Source organism: Ranitomeya imitator, chromosome 6, assembly GCF_032444005.1.
Source record: "Ranitomeya imitator isolate aRanImi1 chromosome 6, aRanImi1.pri, whole genome shotgun sequence".
Classification (NCBI taxonomy): domain Eukaryota; kingdom Metazoa; phylum Chordata; class Amphibia; order Anura; family Dendrobatidae; genus Ranitomeya; species Ranitomeya imitator.
The window spans coordinates 508,646,425-508,668,096 of record NC_091287.1 but is presented as its reverse complement, the minus strand read 5'-3'; the positions used below and the strand labels follow the sequence as shown (position 1 = coordinate 508,668,096).

Genomic DNA, 21,672 nt, shown 5'->3' with positions numbered 1-21,672 from the left:
AGAAAATTAACTTTTTTTTAATCTGGAGCATCTACAATGTCTTAGGCTGGAGTCACACACAACATATAAAAAAAATCGGTCTGTTTTACAAGGACTAAAATCCCAGAAATGTTCCCTGAACAGTAATCCATATGTCATCCGTGTGCAGTGCGAGGATGCGATTTTCTCACATGTAAGCATCCGTGTGACATCCGTATGGCATGGATGTTCTCACCAAATGTACATTTTTGGTGAAGAATCAACAACAAGTGGAACACGTTTGTGAAGTTGAACGAAATTTATTGGTTATTTTAAATTTTTGTGGAAACTCAAAAACTGAAAAGTGGGGCGTGCAATATTATTCAGCCCCTTTACTTTCAGTGCAGCAAACTCACTCCAGAAGATCATTGTGGATCTCTGAATGATCCAATGTTGTCCTAAATGCCTAATGATGATAAATATAATCCACCTGTGTGTAATCAAGTCTCCGTATAAATGCACCTGCTCTGTGATAGTCTCAGGGTTCTGTTTGAAGCACAGAGAGCATCATGGAGACCAAGGAACACAGCAGCCAGGTCCGTGATACTGTTGTGGAGGAGTTTAAAGCTGGATTTGGATGCAAAATGAGTTCCCAAACTTTAAACATCCCAAGGAGCACTGTGCAAGCGATCATATTGAAATGGAAGGAGTATCATACCACTGCAAATCTACCAAGACCCGGCCGTCCCTCTAAACTTTCATCTCAAACAAGGAGAAGACTGATCAGAGATGCAGCCAAGAGGCCCATGATCCCTCTGGATGAACTGCAGAGATCTACAGCTGAGGTGGGACAGTCTGTCCATAGGACAACAATCAGTCATACACTGCACAAATCTGGCCTTTATGGAAGAGTGGACACACCTTCTCATTTAAAGATTGTCTGTATTTTCATGACTATGAAAATTGTACATTCACACTGAAGGCATCAAAACTATGAATTAACACATGTGGAATTATATACTTAACAAAAGTGTGAAACAACTGAAATTATGTCTTATATTCTAGGTTCTTCAAAGTAGCCACCTTTTGCTTTGATGACTGCTTTGCACACTCTTGGCATTCTCTTGATGAGCTTCAAGAGGTAGTCACCGAGAATGGTCTTCACTTCACAGGTGTGCCCTGTCAGGTTTAATAAGTGGGATTTCTTGCCTTATAAATGGGGTTGGGACCATCAGTTGTGTTGTGCAGAAGTCTGGTGGATACACAGCTGATTGTCCTACTGAATAGACTGTTAGAATTTGTATTATGATAAGAAAAAAGCAGCCACATAAAGAAAAATGAGTGGCCATCATTACTTTAAAAAACGAAGGTCAGTCAGTCTGAAAAATTGGGAAAACTTTGAAACTGTCATCAAGTGCAGTGGCAAAAACTATCAAGCGCTACAAAGAAACTGGTTCACATGAGGACTGCCCCAGGAAAGGAAGACCCAGAGTCACCTCTGCTTCTGAGGATAAGTTTATCCGAGTCACCAGCCTCAGAAATCGCAGGTTAACAGCAGCTCAGATTAGAGACCAGGTCAATGCCACACAGAGTTCTAGCAGCAGACACATCTCTACAACAACTGTTAAGAGGAGACATTGTGCAGCAGGCCTTCATGGTAAAATAGCTGCTAGGAAACCACTGCTAAGGACAGGCAACAAGCAGAAGAGACTAGTTTGGGCTAAAGAACACAAGGAATGGACATTAGACCAGTGGAATTGCTATTGTAAGGTGACATTAAGCACAGTTAATATTGGAGAGGTGTCAATAAGACACCTATCCATTATTAATCCAATAGTATGACTGGGATAAAAAATACACACACATAACCCCTTAGTGACGGAGCCACATTTTTGAAATCTGACTAGTGTCACTTTATGTGGTAATAACTCTGCAATGCTTCAACAAATCCCAGTGATTTTGAGTTGGTTTTTTCGTGACACATTATGCTTTATGATAATGGTAAATTTAGGTCAATATGTTTTGTGTTTATTTATAAAAAATATCAAACATTTGAGAAAAATGTTAAAAAATTTGCAATTTTCAAAATTTTAATTTTTATCCCTTTAATCCAGATGGTCATACCACAGCAAACCATTAATAAATAGCGTTTCCCACATGTCAGCTTTACATCAGCACCAGTTGTAAAATGTTATTTTATTTTGTTAGCATTTTAGGAGGTTTAAAAATGTAGCACCAATTTTTCATTTTTTCAAGGAAATTTACAAAAAAAATTTTTTTAGGGACTTATCCATGTTTGAAGTGACTTTAGGGGTCTCATATATTGGAAAACCCCCAAACATGATACCATTTTAAAAACAGCACCCCCTGCCATATTGAAAACTGCTGTCAGGTAGTTTATTAACCCTTCAGGTGCTCTACAGGAATTAATGCAAAGTGGTATGACAAAAATGAAAATCTGTATTATTACCACCTAAATGCCTCTATCTTCTGAACAGAATACTAGAGCCGGCAGACTCTAAGGCCACTATTTGGTCGTGAATTGCCATCGCAAACATCAAGACCACAAAATCATGATCTGAGGGCACCAATTTGGATAAAGAGGAAGCCCTCACACTCTGTTAACCATTTATAATGATGTAGTCACTATTGACAGCAGCATCTAAGGGATTAAACAGATTTGGACGGGGCAAACACTGATCGTGGCTGATACAGCAAGTTGTCAGCTTTAGTGTACAGCTGACAGCTGTGGGATTGTTACCTGTATGGGGAGGATATTTTCTTATATCTCAGGACAGTTAAAAGACGTATTGTCTGTCATTAAGGGGTTAAGAATAAAGTATTTTAATGAAATAATTAAACACATGGGTTTGCCATCTTTATTACACTCTCAATCCAAGCAAAGCCCTCGTTCTTCTGTAAAAAAAATAAAAAATAAAAAAGCAACAATATCCCATATCTGTCCACTGTATAGTCAAGTCCCACGCTGCAATGCATCTCAAGGAGTAAAATAGTTTACAACCCAGAGCGATGCTAATGCTACCGGTCGGGCTGTAAACCATGGAGGAATGAATAGGAAGCTGCCTGTGCAGCCTCCCTGCCTGACCGGACATGAACTCATTAACATGGGAAAGTTTCTGAATATTTTCCCACGCTGTCAAGTTCACCGCGTCAGGTTGAACCAAGGGGGGTGCAATAACCTTCTCTAGACTATTAATATCTGCCCTCGGTCACTGGCTTTCCCTCTTTGGTGGAGAAAATTGCTAACACTACTAACATTATTAGGCCGGCCTCACACTAGCGTGTATTACGGACTTAAGAGAGGTGCTGAAAATATGGATTGCATACGTTACAATGCTTCTCTATGCCCCAGCTTCTATCAGCCGTATTTTACTGATCCGTATTATACGGTCTTCTACGGCCGTAGAAAAACGCAGCATGCTGCGTTTGTCACTGTATTGCACAAAAAATACACCAATGAAAGTCTTTGGGGGGAGAGAAAAATACGGATTACACACGGACCAACAGTGTGACTTGCGAGAAATACGCAGCGGTGTTCTAGCGAAAAGCCGGCAATTCAGTGCGGTGTACAGTAAAATCACACTGACAGGTTAGAATAGAATAGCTGAAATAAATGTCTACACATAGTAAAGGGGTATATATATATATATACATATATATATATATATACATATATATGTCAGTGAGACACATATATGTATATATATTATTACTTCATACAGCGCTAGATAGCTTAAAAGCCGGTAATTCAATTGCCGGCTTTTGCTATCTCCTTACTAAACCCGACATGATATGAGACATGGTTTACATACTGTAACCCATCTCATATCCCTTTTTTTTGCATATTCCACACTACTAATGTTAGTAGTGTGTATGTGCAAAATTTGGGCGCTCTAGCTATTAAATTTAAGGGTTAAATCGCGGAAAAAATTGGCGTGGGCTCCCGCGCAATGTTCTTCGCCAGAATGGTAAAGCCAGTGACTGAGGACAGATATTAATAGCCTGGAGAGGGTCCATGGTTATTGGCCCCCCTGGCTAAAAACATCTGCCCCCAGCCACCCCAGAAATAGCACATCTGTAAGATGCACCTATTCTGGCACTTGGCCACTCTCTTCCCACTCCTGTGTAGCGGTGGGATATGGGGTAATAAAGGGTTAATGTCACCTTGCTATTGTAAGGTGACATTAAGCTAGATTAATAATGGAGAGGCGTAAATTATGACACCTATCCGTTATTAATCCAATTGTATGAAATGGTTAAAAAATACACACACACATTATTACAAAGTATTTTAATGAAATCAATACACAGGTTGTTGTAATATTATATTATACTGGTAATCCACCTGAAAACCCTCGTTCTGTAAAAAAGGTAAAATAAAAAAAACAACAATATCCCATACCTTCCGATGATCAGTCTTGTCCCACGATGTAAGTCCACCTGAAGGGGTTAACTAATTTTACAAGCAGAAGCCTGCTAGTGCAGCCACCCCTGCCTGTAGAACCCCGGGGAATGAATGGAATGTAGGTCAATGACCTATATTTACCTTCAGTCGCGGTGATGCGCCCTCTGCTGGATGTCCTCATATGAACTCGAGCCTGGGAAATTTTCTGAATATTTTCCCAGGCTCGAGTTCATATGAGAATGCTTTTCGGCTTTGCCCGCAGTTGGGCAAAGCATACTGCACGTGCGCAAGGTGAGATTGCATTGCGCACGCGTGTACTACGGAGGAAACCAAATCACATTCAAGACAATATTGCGGCCAGCGGGATAGGAAGGGGTTCATGAAAGAACAGAAAACACCACCCATCGGACCATTAACAGAGCCCGCCAAATTCAGGTGACAGAGTCCCTTTAACACTCTAAAGACATACTGATAGGGAATCAAGATTGTGAATCCCAATGGGGGCAGTGATGATGATGATGATGATGTCTGTAAAGTGCTGCGGAATATGATGGCGCTATATAAGTAATCATAATAAATCCGTAAGACCACATCCATGCCCACAGTGATAAACTAAGGAAAACAAAAGCAGGGTAAATTATGTTAAATAGACTGCAATTGGAAAGATGAATTTCGTATGAAGAAAAATGCAAATTGTCTATATCCCAGAGGAGCATTGCGGCTTTAAGTCTCCTCATCTCGACATGCTTAACATGTCACGCTCCGTGGAGAAATGATACTTCTTGGATCCCGCACAAAGAAAAAAAAAAAGCACAACAAACTTAAGGACCATTAAAAGCATGTTTTATGAAAAATTTGCTAAGTTTTTTTTTTTCAGAACATTTGTATAAATAACATCCAACAATCTACAATATTTTTTTATTTCTTATTTTTTTTTGCAGTTTCTATAAAGACTCCAAAGAGAGAGGAGGAGAAACCATTCCGAGACTGTGCAGATCTGTATCATGCAGGGTTCAACAAGAGTGGCGTATACACAATATATATTAACAACGTATCAGAACCCAAAAAGGTAAAAGCATTTGCTCAGCTATATGACCGACTCGTGACCATAATACCTCACCTACATTATGCTAAGCCAGGCCATTTTTTATGTTTTGGCTGCAAAAACGTGACCCTGCTTCATTATATGAACACTTTACAATTGCCGTGTCTGGTCAAAGCCTTGGAACGGTTAGTTACAGGGCTTCCTATGTACCTACCAAGCTTCTATAAGCTTCCGAACTGTAAATTCTAGTAATGGCCGTCACAAAGGTATCAAGGTAAAAATTTAGAAGAAATTATAGTTTACAAATCCCACTTTGAATTTTGCTTTGAACTTTTGAAGTTTTACCAGACTTCTGCTTTTCAATGCTTTATTATGCAGAATATACAGTATACTGGATGCGACGTGAAAAACAGCTTCTGCCTCACTTGTGTGGTTTGTACAAGATGATGCTTATCAGGTATCATTCATGAGAACTTTATAAGGGTATGTGCACACGGCGTATTCATCAGGCGGAATCCTTCTGGAACCCACCTGAAAAAGCACTAAAATAACAACAAAAAGAAAAATATAGCTGGAACACATGCACCTAGAGTAGGCCCGGACATGACACGGGTTTGAAAGTAGGAGACAAGGTAGGGATTAACTCATAGTTTTTCATGTACACAAAAAGGGATAGTTAGAGAGTGTGGGTCAGAGGTTAGGTCACATGGGGTCGCACTGGGTCAAGATTGGTTAATTCGACTATGGTTGGAGGAATATGTCAAGAACCTTATATGAAGAAGAGGATCCCGGGGGACAACGGCTGCAATCAGGATACAGGACCAGTGAACATCCCATCCACCTGCTTTTCTTTTATGTTTTGGTTGGTAGTGGCCAGACTTCGATGGTGGGTGTAGGACTTTCATGTCATGCTATGTTTATGTCATAGCAATCAGCTGAGGAGGTCAAGGATGGCCTTGGATAATGGTTTTGTGGTCCAGAGGTATGATGACCCCTCATTGTTATGTGTGGTTAGTTCTCGCTAGGACAGTTCTTGGGGAACAGGAAATTGTGGGCAGCATCATGACAGGGATGGAGTGGTGCGACTGGGGATTGAAGTCCGGTACTGTCCAGTGTTGGTGGGCCATCCAGGATCTCCTCAAGAAATTAATGGTGTTTTACTCTTGGTCATATACATGTTGCATTCAATAAGGCTGCTCTGGCCATATTCCATCATCAGTCAGCATTACATTGTTATTTATTGATGCCATAGAACACTTTTCAATATCCTAGTCATGAACACATGCACAGCAATGTCAAAACCAATTTCTCTGCATATTTTCCATCTTTTTGCATTTCTCTTAATTGCTTCAAGCTTCATATGCTGTGAAGTGGCTAAAAGAAATGACCTGATCATTGTGCAGGTGGCTTCTGCTTGGAAGCCACCACTATCTTATGTATACCACAAAAATGACTCAAAAGATGTCCAAGAAGATGCTTTCGGAAAAAACACTGCCAGAGTTTATTTCAAGCATTTTCTGCTTCAAAAATGTGGGTATTCTGGGACTGAAAGACGCAGTGCGCACATATCCTTGTGGTAACATTGGCTGTGTTGCCGATAGCAAACAATTGGAGCTCATCTTTCATTCTATCAAGAAATGAATGAAGTCCATGGCATTCTCCCCAGCCAGTCATGGGGTTCTCTGCAGAGGGCAGTGGACTTGTGTGTGTGTGTGAGATCTACATGCCATTTTGTATTACTGGTGGCCAATGTAGGATCATTCTCAGAAGAAGAGAACGGTCACTGGTCATTTTCCACATCTTCCAATTCTAGCAAAAAGAAGCATAGATGGTTGGTGTTCAATAAGATCCATTACCAATGCCAGAAAAAGAAAAGCCACACATTTTAGGACACTAGTCATTGTGGAATACATGCAGGAAAGGATTAGGAGAAGCTCGAGTAAATCAGCATTAAAGGATCTTTACAAAAAAGTAATACTCTGGTGAAAAGTAAGAAAAGAAAAATTATCTGCAAAGGTGAAAAACCCACTTAAAATGATCCCAGCATGTTCAAGTCAGTGTAATAACATATCGATGTATTCAGATGAGTATCATCACCTGTCGACATATACTGGAGCAAACAGAATGGTGCGGTGTATTTACATTGGCAACAAAATATAATCATAGACACAACACGGATGCAATACGTGATGTCTGAAGAAGAAGTGTGGTTCCATCTAACCAGCTGTGGTCATTTTCAGAACAATAGGTACTGGCACACACAAAATTCACACAGCTACATCGGCTTGGTATTACAAGTCCTTCCTTGAAAGATGATCTTAAACTGCAGGTGGGGGATTACTTATTGTGTATCGCATCTATTAGAGGACACATCCATACCATCCATTCCTCTGCACATACTTCATGCCCTTGTGAGTAACCAGAGACTTCTCCTGCAGCAGCTGTCTCTCAGATAATGGTAAGAGCTCAGGGAAGGAGTATATTAGCAAATTAGCGCCTGTTTTGTGCTTTCTTAATTGAGCTACATTTATGCCCTTCCAAAGAGTTCCCTCATCTCGGGCATTCTAAACATGGTTTCATGCCCATTACCACTTTGGGCTGTTGCATTTTCACACCTGCTTAATAGAATTCTGATCCCCAAATAAGCTGTTACTTCTATAAATGATAAGTTTTCCAGATTCCAATTTCAAAGCACAAATCTTTTGAATAAGAAGCTGCTGATTTTACCATGTATCCAATGTAGAAACTTTGATTGGTGATTATTTCATATAATCTAAGGCCGGTTTCACACGTCAGTGGCTCCGGTACGTGAAGTGACAGTTTCCTCACGTACCGGAGACACTGACTCACGTAGACACATTCAAATCAATGCATCTGTGCAGATGTCATTGATTTTTTGTGGACCGTGTCTCCGTGTGCCAAACACAGAGACATGTCAGTGTTCGTGGGAGCGCATGGATTACACGGACCCATTAAAGTCAATGGGTCCATGTAGAACACGTACCGCACACGGACGTTGTCCGTGTGCAGTCCGTGTACCGTGCAGGAGACAGCACTACAGTAAGCGCTGTCCCCCCCCACATGGTGCTGAAGCCGCCATTCATATCTTCTGTGCAGCAGCGTTTGCTGTAAAGAATATATGAATAATCCTTTTTTTTGTTGTTTCTCGTGTTTAAAATAAAGGTCCATGTCCCCACCCCCCTCCCACCCCCTGTGCGCCCGCCCGCTGTTCTTAAAATACTCACCCGGCTCCCTCGCTGGCTGGCACTGCTTCCTGTCCTGACCGCACCTTCTACTGTATGAGAGGTCACGTGGGGCCGCTCATTTACAGTGATGAATATGCGGCTCCACCCCTATGGGAGGTGGAGCCGCATATTCATGACTGTAATCGGTACCGGAATTATCTGGACGTGTGGGACTGCCCTAAGAAAGTGTCAGGGGCAGCGGAATTAGGGCAAAGTGCATTTAGGGTTTGCTAGATTTGACTCTGTACCAACACCAGGATGTAGCCTATACAGAGGAGCAGCTCTGTCTATAAATTAGTGCCAACGGATCGAATCCAAAAACTGTGCAAGGATTTAGTAAGTAAAAGATGGTCTCACAAAAGTTGAAAACACTTCTCAGTCATACTTTGCACATTTCTGTGCCATCCTACTCCTTCCTGAATCTGCCTGGATTATCTCCAGAATTGTGAAGAGATGAATGAGCACTAAATACAGAAATGTCTTTATATGTTTACCAAGCAGTCACCAGTCCACAAAAACATGGCAGCCCTATCTGGTTCTGGATAGATTAAGATGTCAACTATTACAGATTTAATTAATTTTTGCTCTTAAACATCTCAAGATTAGAGATGAGCAAATATTTTAAGGCTTGGTTCGTCTGGTATCGGCAAACTTCATGATGTTCGCCGAACAGCTCACCAAACTTATCTGAGCCCCAGTGAATTCAATGGGAGGCAAAACCAAATGCATAGACAACACCTTAAGGGGGCACAAAAGCTGTTAAAACAGCTCAAATTAGGGGAAAACACCAAGAAATGTGGCATTAATTGACCCAGAGTACAAAAAGTGTGATTGCACGGTATGGGTGCATGGAACAGGACTTGGACCAGCATGTAGTCCAAATATTTCCAAAAATAAGGGGCAGACATGAGGAAAGGTGGCATCAATTGACCCACAATAGAAATTTTATAATGGCGCAGTATTCAGGCATGGGCCATGCATGTGGATCGCCCCCAGACGCAGGGCCACAGGTTACTCGGTACCGGTCCTTTCTGTCTCAGTTCTGGGGTTGTCACGGTGGCTGGACCCGGTCCGTGACCCTGCTAAGGGGCGTCCAATAAAAGGTGAAAGGAGTCTGTCAAGGTTTCGTGACCCACCTGTGGTGTTCGGTCAGGATGACCGACGCTTCTTGGGGCCCGCTGGGGTGATGGAATGGCAGCTAGATGGTATACCTTCCCACAGGTGAAGTATGTCCCCAGGGCTTCCCAGTGAGGACACAAGGTTGCAGTTTCTTTACCTCTTTACTGAAGACTTCAGGATCCGCAATCCAGAGCACAGTTAACAGGGCTGTCTGAGATCGGCCGGTCCGATTGCACATTCAGAGTTCCCTTTGCAGGTGGAAATTGTTGCCTACCAATAGCGCCTGTGTGTTGTAGTGCTACCCTGCTGAGCATTCGGTATAGTCCTCACTTCTGTTCTAGTTCGGTCGTTCGTTCTTTCTAGTTCTTTCTCTTTCTTTCTATTTCGTTCCAGATGTTACTAGTTTCTCGACCCCCAGGTATGTTATGGCTAGGACGCACCCGTATGACGGGAAGGCTCGGAGCTCTTCCGGGACCCTAGAGACGCCCCTCTCCACGCGTTGCCCCCTATGTCTTCGTAGGAAATTTAAGGTAGACAGCCAACCTATAATTAACTGTCCTGCGGAGTTTGAAGTAAGGCATAGAGTCAGTTACTTCCTCGGTGTTCTGGCCACCGGCTACGTGCCTTAGTAGGATGTTGCCGTTCTCGGGGTACAACTCCTACTGGTTCTCCTTTGTGCTTGATCTCGTTTCTCACTGTTCCACAATATCCTTCGCTTCGTGTCTCTGTTTGCTAGGTACCTGCCAGGTTCCCACGCCTGACAGGCACCCCCCTGAATCTTCTCCCTGCAACACCCCCTGCCACGGGATGTTGCCTGAATCCAACCCAGTCAGCTTCTGGCTAACTTCCTATCCAACCTCTAGTTTTACCAGTGTGAGGAGTGGCCCAATAAATAAAGCCCTTTTCTCCACCTAGTGGCCGGAGTGTGAAGTGTAATGTGTGCTGGTGATACCTGGTCAGTAGAATTCCTTCAGTGCCATCAGACGTACCATCACTCCCTTTAGCGGCAGAGTGTCATACTGCAACGACCAGATCTCTGGGGCGCTGCACATGAGGTATCACGGTTTGGGCCAGCATGTACAGCTTTGAATTTAAGTCAAAATTAGGTCAGTGAGGGACCAGTGAAGGCCTGGTGTTCTGGGAGCCCTCATACCTCATTCAGCTCAAACTGCTTTTCTGCTTAGCCACACTCAGGTGACAAAATTATCAGCTTTGTAAACTACTATTTTTAGCAGTCAGGCATGGACCATGCATGAGACAGGGGCTGGGTGAACAGAACATGTACAGCTTTGAAATTAAGTTGAAATTAGGAGGTGGGAGAGCGACCCGTGTAGGCCTGCTGTGCTGGGAGCCTTGCCAAATTCAGGCAACACACATGAAAGAGACCCAACTTGGAGTCAAAACATTTCCAGAAATTAGGGGCAGACACCAGGAAAAGTGGCATCAATTGACTCACAGTAGAATTTTTATAATGGTGCAGCATGGATGGATGGGACAGAGCATGGTCCAGCATTTATAGCTTACAAATTGATTAGTAAGAGGTGAATGAGTGACAGGTATAGGCTTGATGGCTTGTGACTATCCATCCTCTTGATTACATTCCAGAGGTTTTCAATGAGGATCAGGTTTGGAGATTGGGTTGGCCATGACAGGGATTTGATGTGGTGGTCCTTCATCTACATCTTGAGTGACCAAACTGTGTGGCATGGCGCATTGTTCTGCTGGAAAAACCAGTCCTCAGAGTTGGGGAACATTGCCTGAGCAGAAGGAATCAACTTCTAAGCGGCTTGATTCATACCTCCATCGCAAAGAACAACCTGCCCAATTCCAGCCTTGCTGAAGCATCCCCAGATCATCACCGATCCTCCACCAAATTTCACAGTGGGTGCAAGACACTGTTGCTTGTACACCTCTCCAGGTCTCTGTCTAACCATTAGATGGCCAGGTGTTGGGCAAAGCTGAAAATTAAACTCATCAGAGAAGATTACCTTACTCCAGTCCTCTATGGTCCAATCCTTATGGTCTTTGGCAGACTTCAGGCTGGCTCTCCTTTGCTTCTCATTGCAGAAAGGCTTTTTTCTAGCTTTACCCGACTTGAGTCCTGCCTCTAGGAGCCTTTTACGAACTGTTCTTGCCATGCACTTCACCCCAGCTGCCAATAGCCATTCCTTTTGCAGGTCACTTGATGTCATCCTGCAGTTACTGAGTGACATTCGAATAAGATGACAGTCATCCCGGTCAGTGGAGAGCTGTTTTCACCCTCTGCCAGTCTGTAGCTTTGTTGTCCCCAATGTGTGCTGCTTGACCTTGTTGTAATGGACTGCTGTCTTAGAAATTTTAAGGATGGAGGCAACATGATGCTCACTGTGTCCCTCTGCTAGTAAAGCCAGAATTGAGCCCTTCTTTTCCTCACTCAAGACTTTTCAACTCCTTTGGCATGGTTAAAAGTTATTTTTTCATTCCTATTAATTGTGGGATATTACTAGCACTTGTTTTGCCATCCAGCTTATCCTGTTGCAAGAGGATTGTGAACACCACAGCAGGTTTTTTATACTTTCCTTCGTTAAATAAGATTTGGTTCAGGTGATCATATAATCAGAAGCACGTTAAGTAGAATGAGGTGTTCTCTAGTTGTAATTCAACTGACACTGGAATGGAATGGCTGTCAGACATGTAGAGAAGCTGATTTTTATAAAACTATGCAGTGGTCTCTTAATTTTGCCAGCGCTGTATATGCTGGAAGGTCAATTTGACACAGGATTCTATCTATCAGAACCAGCTGAGAATAAACCACGCAGCAGCCTCACTACGTTATTACACTCACAAAATGGTGCCAAAGCCACATGTCTGCTTTTTATATACCTAGGGTCATGTGAATTGGGCAGCCAATGGCACAAGCCTTTGTGTCTGGACATTGTGGATGGTATCTGCACTCTGATTGGCTGCCAGAATCTCCACGCATTAAGTTAATTAAAAATAAGAATAACAGTCCGCCACTCTGACCTCTCCCTACCCTTTCCTCTTATCAAACACATCCCCACTGGTCATCATACAGCACCATTATTCTAACCAAAGTCCAAAATATTTGTGAAAACTCGATCATTTTGCGAACTATGACTGAATTTTGTTGATTTTGAGGAAAAAGCTACGGAATCCAAACACAAATCCAACAGCAAGGTTTGTGCCGAATTTGAGATTGGCAAACATTTTTTTCTGAACATGTTAGCTCTTCTCTACTCAAGATCAGAGCAGGTCATTAGGAAATTCTTCTTTAGAATCAGCACAGAGTCCATAGTATCAAGTCTTTACTATGCAAGATTTAGTTCTCCATATACAGTATGCTGTATACATTGAATGGCCACTTTATTAGAGATGCCCATCTGGACGCATCTTGGCGCTTTTTTGGCTTTTCAGAACTGCAGCAATTCATCATGGAATAGATTCTTCTAGATGATGAAACCATTCTACAATAATATTGGGCAATGGAGACAGGACATGGCATCATGTAGCGATAAATGCTGGAAAACTCCACTACAAGAAAAAGTTGACCACTTTCTGTAGCCCTTTTGTGATCAGCTTATTGTTGGGGAATCTTAACACAAGGATAAATCTAATTTCTGGGATCCCCACCAAACACTACAATGGGGGTTCCAAAGCCACCATTCCCACTCCTAAGTACAGTGAAGTGGCGTTTACATTTGTGCCCTGCAGTATGAATTTGTGCTCATTTGATGCCTCAGTACAACAGATAGGCGCGGGGTCAGTTTACTGCTACTAATGAACATGATATTTCCTGAAAGAGCAGGAAGTAGGAGTCTAGAACAGTCCCCAGTGGTCAGTGTGATAACTGCAAGACTTCTTATTTTTTAATATGCATCATTATATGAAAAATCATAAAAAATAAAAAGTTTAATACATTTCGCATAAAAACTTGATTTAAACATTAGGTCATTTTCTGATGTTACAAGTAGTAGGACACTATCAACACGGGCAGAACATTAGATACTAGTTTTTAATGGATATAGTTTGTAATTACGCTGTTCAGCTGCTAATTTTTTTAAAGGGGTTTACCTCGCTATGTAAAGTTTGGATTTGCTGCAATGAAACTGCTTTAAAATATTGTCCTTTCACAGAAAACCAGTCCCTCGTTCCCCCCACAAATTAAAACTGCCTTTGGTGCACACACCAGTGTAATATGTCCAAAAACCAGGGGCGCAACTTCAATATGTGACTAAAATGTCCCATTGGCCAATATGAAAATACTACTACTATTAAAGACTTGTGATAATTGGGGGTCCTGTTGGATCTTTTTTTGCATTGGGGAAGCGCTCTCCATGGAAAAAAAATGGACAACACTAGGATCAATGTTAGTCAATGGGGCAGTGCGGATGAGGGTTTTTTGTTTCATTGAGCATATTTGCGTGTGACATAAATCGCAGCATGCACAATTTTCCTCCATATATCAGATGAGACTCTTCCATTCAAGTCCATGGGCGCGAGAAAAAAAATCTGATGCCACACGGAGTTGAGCAACCGATTGCTCCAAGTCCACATTCAGAAACCTTTGTGATATGTAGCTGTAAGTAGTTTCCTACATTTCTTCTCTAGCTACAAGTCCTTCATGGAATACATGTATGGGGCATTTCACAGAGCGAGAGTCACTATTTGGGTAGGTTCACACGACCGTATGAAAAAACATTCAGAGTTTCAGCCAGAAAGACAGGATAATTTTTTTCCTCACTCCGTATGCAATCCATATTTTTTACAGCAGCTATTAACCATTTACATGACTATTTACAGTTTTGTCACAAAATAGCAAAGTATCCGTAAAAAATCACATGACACTGTGGCTTTGTATGGCATTACATGTTTTCCTCAGATTTATTGGCTTACATCCGATTTCTGGATAAAATCATGCATGCTGCTGTTTTTTCACACACGGATTCAGCAGGTGAAAAAAAAATACTCATTTGCATGGCCCCATTGAGTAATGACTGCGTCCCTCTATGACTTGTTTAATGTCTAGTAGGACAAATATGAAGGGTAATTTTGGTGACATACCATAAGCTTTTCATTTCCAGATTACAACTTGTATCTTCACAAGGCTGAATCTTTATTTTCCTTCTTGATTTAAGGTTTACTGCAATATGGAAAGCGCGGGTGGAGGCTGGACAGTCATACAGCACAGGGAGGATGGCACCATAGATTTTCAACGAGGTTGGAAAGAGTATAAGATGGTAAGTGCCACAAGTAGATAAGCAAAATTACCGTGTAATCACCATGGACATTGTATTTAGAGGGAATTTCCCTTTTGAGCCAATGTAAGCAAACCTGTCTAAAGTCAACCGCTTTCTAGCTCTGGCTGCAAGGTTCCTACAGTAACGTAATCTATTGATTTTACCAAGAAGCTGAGAAGAGATTATTAGATGATAACTATCTTTTTCACTTGACTATAAAGGAGTGATATTGTTAGATTCATACTGCCATTACTATCGAAGGACATAAATCAAATTTAGGCTCACCTAATAGGTGGATCTTCCAAGCTTCAGGTCCAGGTAGGCACACAGTTCTCGGGCATTGGTGTTTCAAGCTGGAAGGCACATGGGAAGAGAGGACTTGGCACATTTAGGAATCTTGGTAGCAGCAGTACAGATGCAGTGGAACCCAGCAGAGATTGAAGCAAGTTAAAGCATGGTGTGCAGAGAAGGTGGAGTACACCAAACAGAAGTCTAGAGTCTCAAACCTAAGACACAGGTGCGTGGACCTTCAAATGGACCTTGAATAGGATTAGGAAGATGATGTCCACTGAGTCCCACTGGACAACCTGAAAAACCTGAACAACAGAGGGCAGTGGACCGAGATGAAGGAAGCAGAGCCCAGGATACTCGGGATGGGTGTGAATGTTAACAATCTGCTTTAAGTCACTTTGGTTTTTGGCAATGGTCCAGTTGTAGGGTGTTGATTTAAGGGGTGCAAAGGTAGTAGCTGGACCCAGTGCCAGGTGATTATGAAGCTAAATATCCCCTCTAACTCATAAGTATTCATCAGTATTATAGATGGCACACACAGTAGTAGGTGGGTGGTCCTGATACAGATTTTGCATTGTGAAACCCAAGCTTTAAGTTACTCCTCTGTAGTCCCCTTATCTTTACTGTGTGCACAGGATAATCTCAAATAATTCCCAAATATATGGTCAGGAGATGTGTACATGCCATGAAAACAATGTAAGATATCCGGAATAGCAATTATATGTTTTACCTGTATTGAAAAATCACTATAGGAAATTTACAATAGGTCATAAAATGTAAGAAAGGACTAGGAAAACATGGAAAAAGTGCAGTGCCAAGGACGTACTCCAGCATTTCACTCAGGAAATGTCTCAGGTTTCAATTTCTCAACTTCTTTTTGTTGAATAACTGGGTATATAGTGTTTTCCTTTGGTATAACAGTCAACCAAGTGTAAACTATCCTTTTTATTATTCCACCACTTTTAAATGTTCATCCAGCCAATTATATACAGTATGGTGTTGGTTAATTTCCAGATATATTTTCTTTACAGTCTGGTAATGGATTTGCTGGAGCTGAATTGCTCATCTGTTTCTTTTGTGTAATGTGATGTAACTCAATAAATTACCTGCAGTCCCAAGTAAATCATGGCAAGAGACAAAGGCTCTGTTCTGTTCACATGCTGCTTAGCTTGGTAAGAATTGTGCTGCATGCAAAGCTACTGTGTTTTTGTCACAACAGACCATATTTTAAAAATGGGACAGTGGTATCAGTCTTATGGTGGATGTAGTGATTTGTTATGGCTCTGTTACGGTGGCCATGAAGCAACTTTGAACACAGCCTTACTCCATTTTTTAAAGAAGCCATAAGATGTATTTTTTGCAGTGTGCAAAAAGCCATGTAGTGTCCACAGCTAGCATATGAAAGGAGGGGCTGTGGTCTGATGAGACCAATGTAGAACTATTTTTGGTTAAATGCAAAATGCTATGTGTGTTCAGAAAACTAACACTGAACATCACGCTGAAAAACCATCCCCACTGTCAAATATGGTGGTCACAGCATGATGCATTGACAAGGAAGCTGGTTGGAGATGGTCAACACAACTGATGGTCCCAACCCCATTTATAAGGCAAGAAATCCCACTTATTAAACCTGACAGGGCACACCTGTGAAGTGAAGACCATTTCCGGTGACTACCTCTTGAAGCTCATCAAGAGAATGCCAAGAGTGTGCAATGCAGTCATCAAAGCAAAAGGTGGCTACTTTGAAGAACCTAGAATATAATACAGATTTTCAGTTGTTTCACACTTTTTTGTTAAGTATATAATTCCACATGTGTTAATTCATAGTTTTGATGCCTTCAGTGTGAATTTACAATTTTCATAGTCATGAAAATTCAGAAAAATATTTAAATGAGAAGGTGTGTCCAAACTTTTGGTCTGTACTGTATATTTCCACTCTGGATGTTTCTTTGAATTCAGTGACTACCAAGGAAACATAGCAAGATTTAATAATAATAATAATAATGATAATAATAATAATCTTTATTTATATAGCTCCAACATATTCCGCAGCGCTTTACAGTTTGACAGTTTCAAACCCAACAGTCATAAGTAACAACGCTAACAATACAATAATTAAAGCGAAATAAGACGACCCTGCTCGTGAGAGCTTACAATCTACAATGAGGTGGGGGAGATACAAAGCTCAGGTGTGTATTTACAATTATGTATTTACAATGATGGTCCAGCCATCTTCAGGGGGTGGGGGATAGATGGAGATAGTGAATGGGCTACACGCACACACAAACATAAAATGAGTTTGGTTAGTGAACGTGGTAGGCCGCTCTGAACAAATGTGTTTTGAGCGAGCGCCTAAAACTATGCAAATTGTGGATGGTCCTAATATCTTGGGGTAGAGCATTCCAGAGGATTGGTGCAGCACGGGAGAAGTCTTGGAGTCGGGAGTGGGTGGTACAGATTAGTGCAGAGGTTAGTCGAAAGTGATTTGCAGAGCACAGCGGTCGGTTAGGCCAATAGACCGAAATGAGGGAGGAGATGTAAGGGGGTGCCGCACTGTGGAGAGCTTTGTGGGTGAGAACAAGTACTTTGAATTGTATCCTGTAATGAATGGACAGCCAGTGTAACAACTGGAGCGCGTCCGAGTAACAATTAGCCAGATGGATGACTCTGGTTGCTGCATTAAGGATGGACTGGAGAGGGGAAAGTCGAGTAAGGGGGAGGCCAATTAATAGAGCATTGCAGTGGTCCAGACAAGAGTGGATCAGGGCGACAGCGAGGGTTTTTGTTGTTTCCATGGTGAGAAAAGGGCGGATTCTAGAGATGTTCTTTAGGTGTAAGCGGCACGAGCGGGCAAGAGATTGTATATGGAAGGTGAAGGAGAGATCGGAGACAAACATAACACCCAGACAGCGCGCCTGCTGCCGTGGTGTTATCATGGTGCCACCCACGGAGAGGGAAATGTCAGATTTAGGGAGGTTAGTAGATGGCGGGAGCAGAAGAAGTTCAGTTTTGGAGAGGTTGAGTTTCAGATAGAGCGCGGACATGATGTTGGAGACTGCAGACAGTCACTGGTGTTCTGTAGTACAGCGGGAGTAAGGTCAGGGGATGACGTGTATAGTTGTGTGTCATCAGCATAAAGATGATACTGAAAGCCAAATCTGCTGATGGTCTGTCCAATTGGGGCTGTGTAGAGGGAGAAGAGAAGGGGGCCAAGGACTGAGCCCTGAGGTACCCCGACAGCGAGAGGAAGAGGAGATGAAGTGGAGCCAGAGAACAGAACACTGAAGGAGCGGTCAGAAAGATAGGAGGAGAACCTGGAGAGAGCAGCGTCCTTAATGCCAAGTGACTGGAGCCTAGAGCGTAGGAGAGGGTGGTCAACAGTGTCGCAAGCTGCAGAAAGGTCGAGAAGAATGAGCAGAGAGTGGTCACCGTTACGTTTTGCTGTCAGAAGGTCATTGGTTACTTTGATGAGTGCAGTTTCAGTCGAATGTAGGGGGCGGAAACCGGACTGTGAAGGGTCAAGGAGGGAGTGAGTGGACAGGTAAGGGGTAAGGCGGGGGTATATCAGGCACTCCAAGAGTTTAGAGATGAAGGGGAGATTGGAGATCGGTCTGTAGTTATTTGGGCAGGATGGGTCGAGAGCGAGTTTCTTTAGTAATGGAGTAATGATAGAGTGTTTGAAGGAGGAGGGGAAAATGCAAGAGGAGAGGGAGAGATTAAAGATTGTAGTTAGGTGAGTTGTGATCACTGATGACTGGAGAGAGAGACTGAAGGAGGTGTGAGGGAATGGAGTCGGTGGTGCATGTAGTCGGATGAGAAGAGGAGAGGAGCCTGGAGACTTCTTCTTCTGTGATAGGATCAAATGTGGAGAGTGAGCCAGGGGAAATGCAGGGAGGGATGGGAGTCACTGAACTTGGTGATTGGGAGCGGATTTCCTGACGGATATTGTCTATTTTCTCTATAAAGTGGGAGGCCAGATCATCAGCACAAATTTAATACAGAGCAAATTTGCTTCTGAGGTAGGCTGAAAATGATCTGAAAATCTGAATCCTGCCTTGAAGAGGACTTGAAACCTCCCATAAATTTGTAATTTTTGTTTTAGTGTAAATGCAGCTGTTCTCCTTAATCCAATGTTTTTTCTTATGTTCCTGTGCCTCTCCATTCCTGACATATGGCCCTCTTTTCCATATATATAAATCTTATGTTTGTATCCAAGTGGGTGTGATCCCCAGCTCTTCTCTGAGTGTCTTCGTGAGGATGTTCTGATTACAAAGTCCTCCACTAAGGAGGATGTCCCATAGGTGACCCCTCCTTTAATACCCTCAAATGGAACCCTCCTTCTCACTAATCAGTTAGACCCACAAACCCCTTTTGCCAATATACTTCTCCCCTGAAATTCACAATCAAACAGCCAGTTCTCCCAAATAACTGCTTTGCCTCCAACATTCTGGCCTATCAAACATCCTCAGCCTTATCATTGGGCCATCCCTTAAGCCCTTGCGGATTTACAGTTTGGGCCATTGCTTTTTGGGCCTCCCTTGTCCATAACACAAATTTCCTTCTTCTTCTATGATAAGTAATCTTCTCTTACAGGATCCGTGTCAGCTATGACAGATGCTATGAAAAACTTTGATTTGTTAGGATCCTTTATTTCTATGTTATAAAGAGTCTGGCAGGGTTACTTCTTATTTGTTTAAATCAAAATGAACCTATAATGACAAACTCAACTCGGTAACATCTCTATTGGTTACATAGTCCTAACTGATCACATGAAATAGCCGACACTACATTAATAACGTCTCCACATTCGTTTCATGTGAAAGCTGACTGATGGTTCCTTTGGGTTTGGGATGAGCAGCCGACAGCTGCCAAATCTTGGGCTTATTATCAAGTAAATTGACAACAGAACTTAGCAGCCTCTTGTTTATATATATATGTATATACATTTGCAGCCAATTCTTCTTGCCCCAGTTTACCAGTCGTTGGCTTACGTCATCTCCAGGCATAAGTTACTCAGTGATGTCAGCCAATTTTGTCATTGAGCTCTAAGTTCTCTGGTAATGTCTCATTTGGGATGACTTAATATGATGTCTTCCTCTGATAGCAGCTGAAGTTTACTTTGGAGCCAGTTCTGTCCTATACCAGTCACCATTAGAAGAAATAATGGCACTTTTAATACGTCTGTTTTACATTATTTGATAAATTGCGCAATGTAATAGTATTTTTAGAAATTGTCATTATGGCTGGTATGCTGCCCTGATATACAGAACGGCTCTTTCATGCTTGAGGTGGAAACCTGACTCACGGAGAATAAGCAGATGTGGATAGATCTAATGAATGCCATGTATAGAAGTCATGGTTGACAAATCGCAGAACATTTCATAACTGAGACGTTGCATGTATACATATATTTACCAAGCTGAATATATACATGAATGTAATACTACAAAGAGAGGAGTCGGTTATTTTCATACCCAGCTGATACAATTTCTTCTTATTTGAGTACCCTAAAAAGTGGATCACAGTGTGTTCCTCTACCGAGACCCCCCAGCAATCATTGGGATCAATGGAGCAGACTGAAAGCAATTGCCTCATAGTCCCACTACAAGGAAAATTAAGCATTACACGTTTTCAAAGTGTTTTCTAATATAAAATGTTACAGAATATTGCAAGGATTTTTCCATAACATTAATCAGTGGTAGAGCTGAGAAAGTGTAATGGGGCTTTGTCAGTGGTTGCCTGGCAACTGTAAAATGGCTACCACAGACAGGTATAATGCAAGCCATTCTACTTACCAGATCCAAGGGGTTGCCCTGGTCTTCACCCTTTAAGCCCTGTACATGGATCTGGACTTAAATAGAGGTCATGGAATAAGCTTCTGTTCAGGGGTGCAGGTTGGCAGGAGTGGTCAGGTAGGAGGGTCAGAACTAAACGGGCAGGAGAAGTACAGCAGAAGACACAGGTCTAGTCAGTAAAATAAGCTGAGGGAAAACAGGAAAAATATGCTGCAGAGGAGCTAAACAGACAGGACTGAACCTGAAAAACTCAAGACTACATCTGGCAGCTTCCAGCAGTAAGCTGGAGGCTTAAGTTGGGTTGGGTCCTCTTCAATTAGCTGGAGCAAGGAGTTGATAACTTCAGCTGGACAGCACACACACCCATACTGTCAGACCGGACAGCACTGCAGGTCCCAACCAACCTGATCTTAACAAAAGGACAGAATCTGTGCTGTCGAGAGCTTCTGATTCCAATGTCTCTTCTCTCACCAGTGCCACCTGCAGAATTAATACAGCCATATCTGGTGACAGAAGCAGACATGGCAGAAGTGTGTCCTGGTGAAGATGTGATAGG

General features: G+C 42.3%; 1 protein-coding gene across 1 annotated transcript in view; it reads left to right on the top strand.

Moving 5' to 3' along the window:
- Window positions 1–21,672, top strand: part of ANGPT1 (angiopoietin 1) — a 435,569-nt gene that overhangs the window by 308,513 nt on the left and 105,384 nt on the right. The window contains exons 5-6 of the mRNA XM_069731774.1: window positions 5,326–5,453; window positions 14,929–15,030. Coding sequence (XP_069587875.1) covers window positions 5,326–5,453; window positions 14,929–15,030 — 230 coding nt within the window. The remainder of the gene's footprint in view (window positions 1–5,325; window positions 5,454–14,928; window positions 15,031–21,672) is intronic.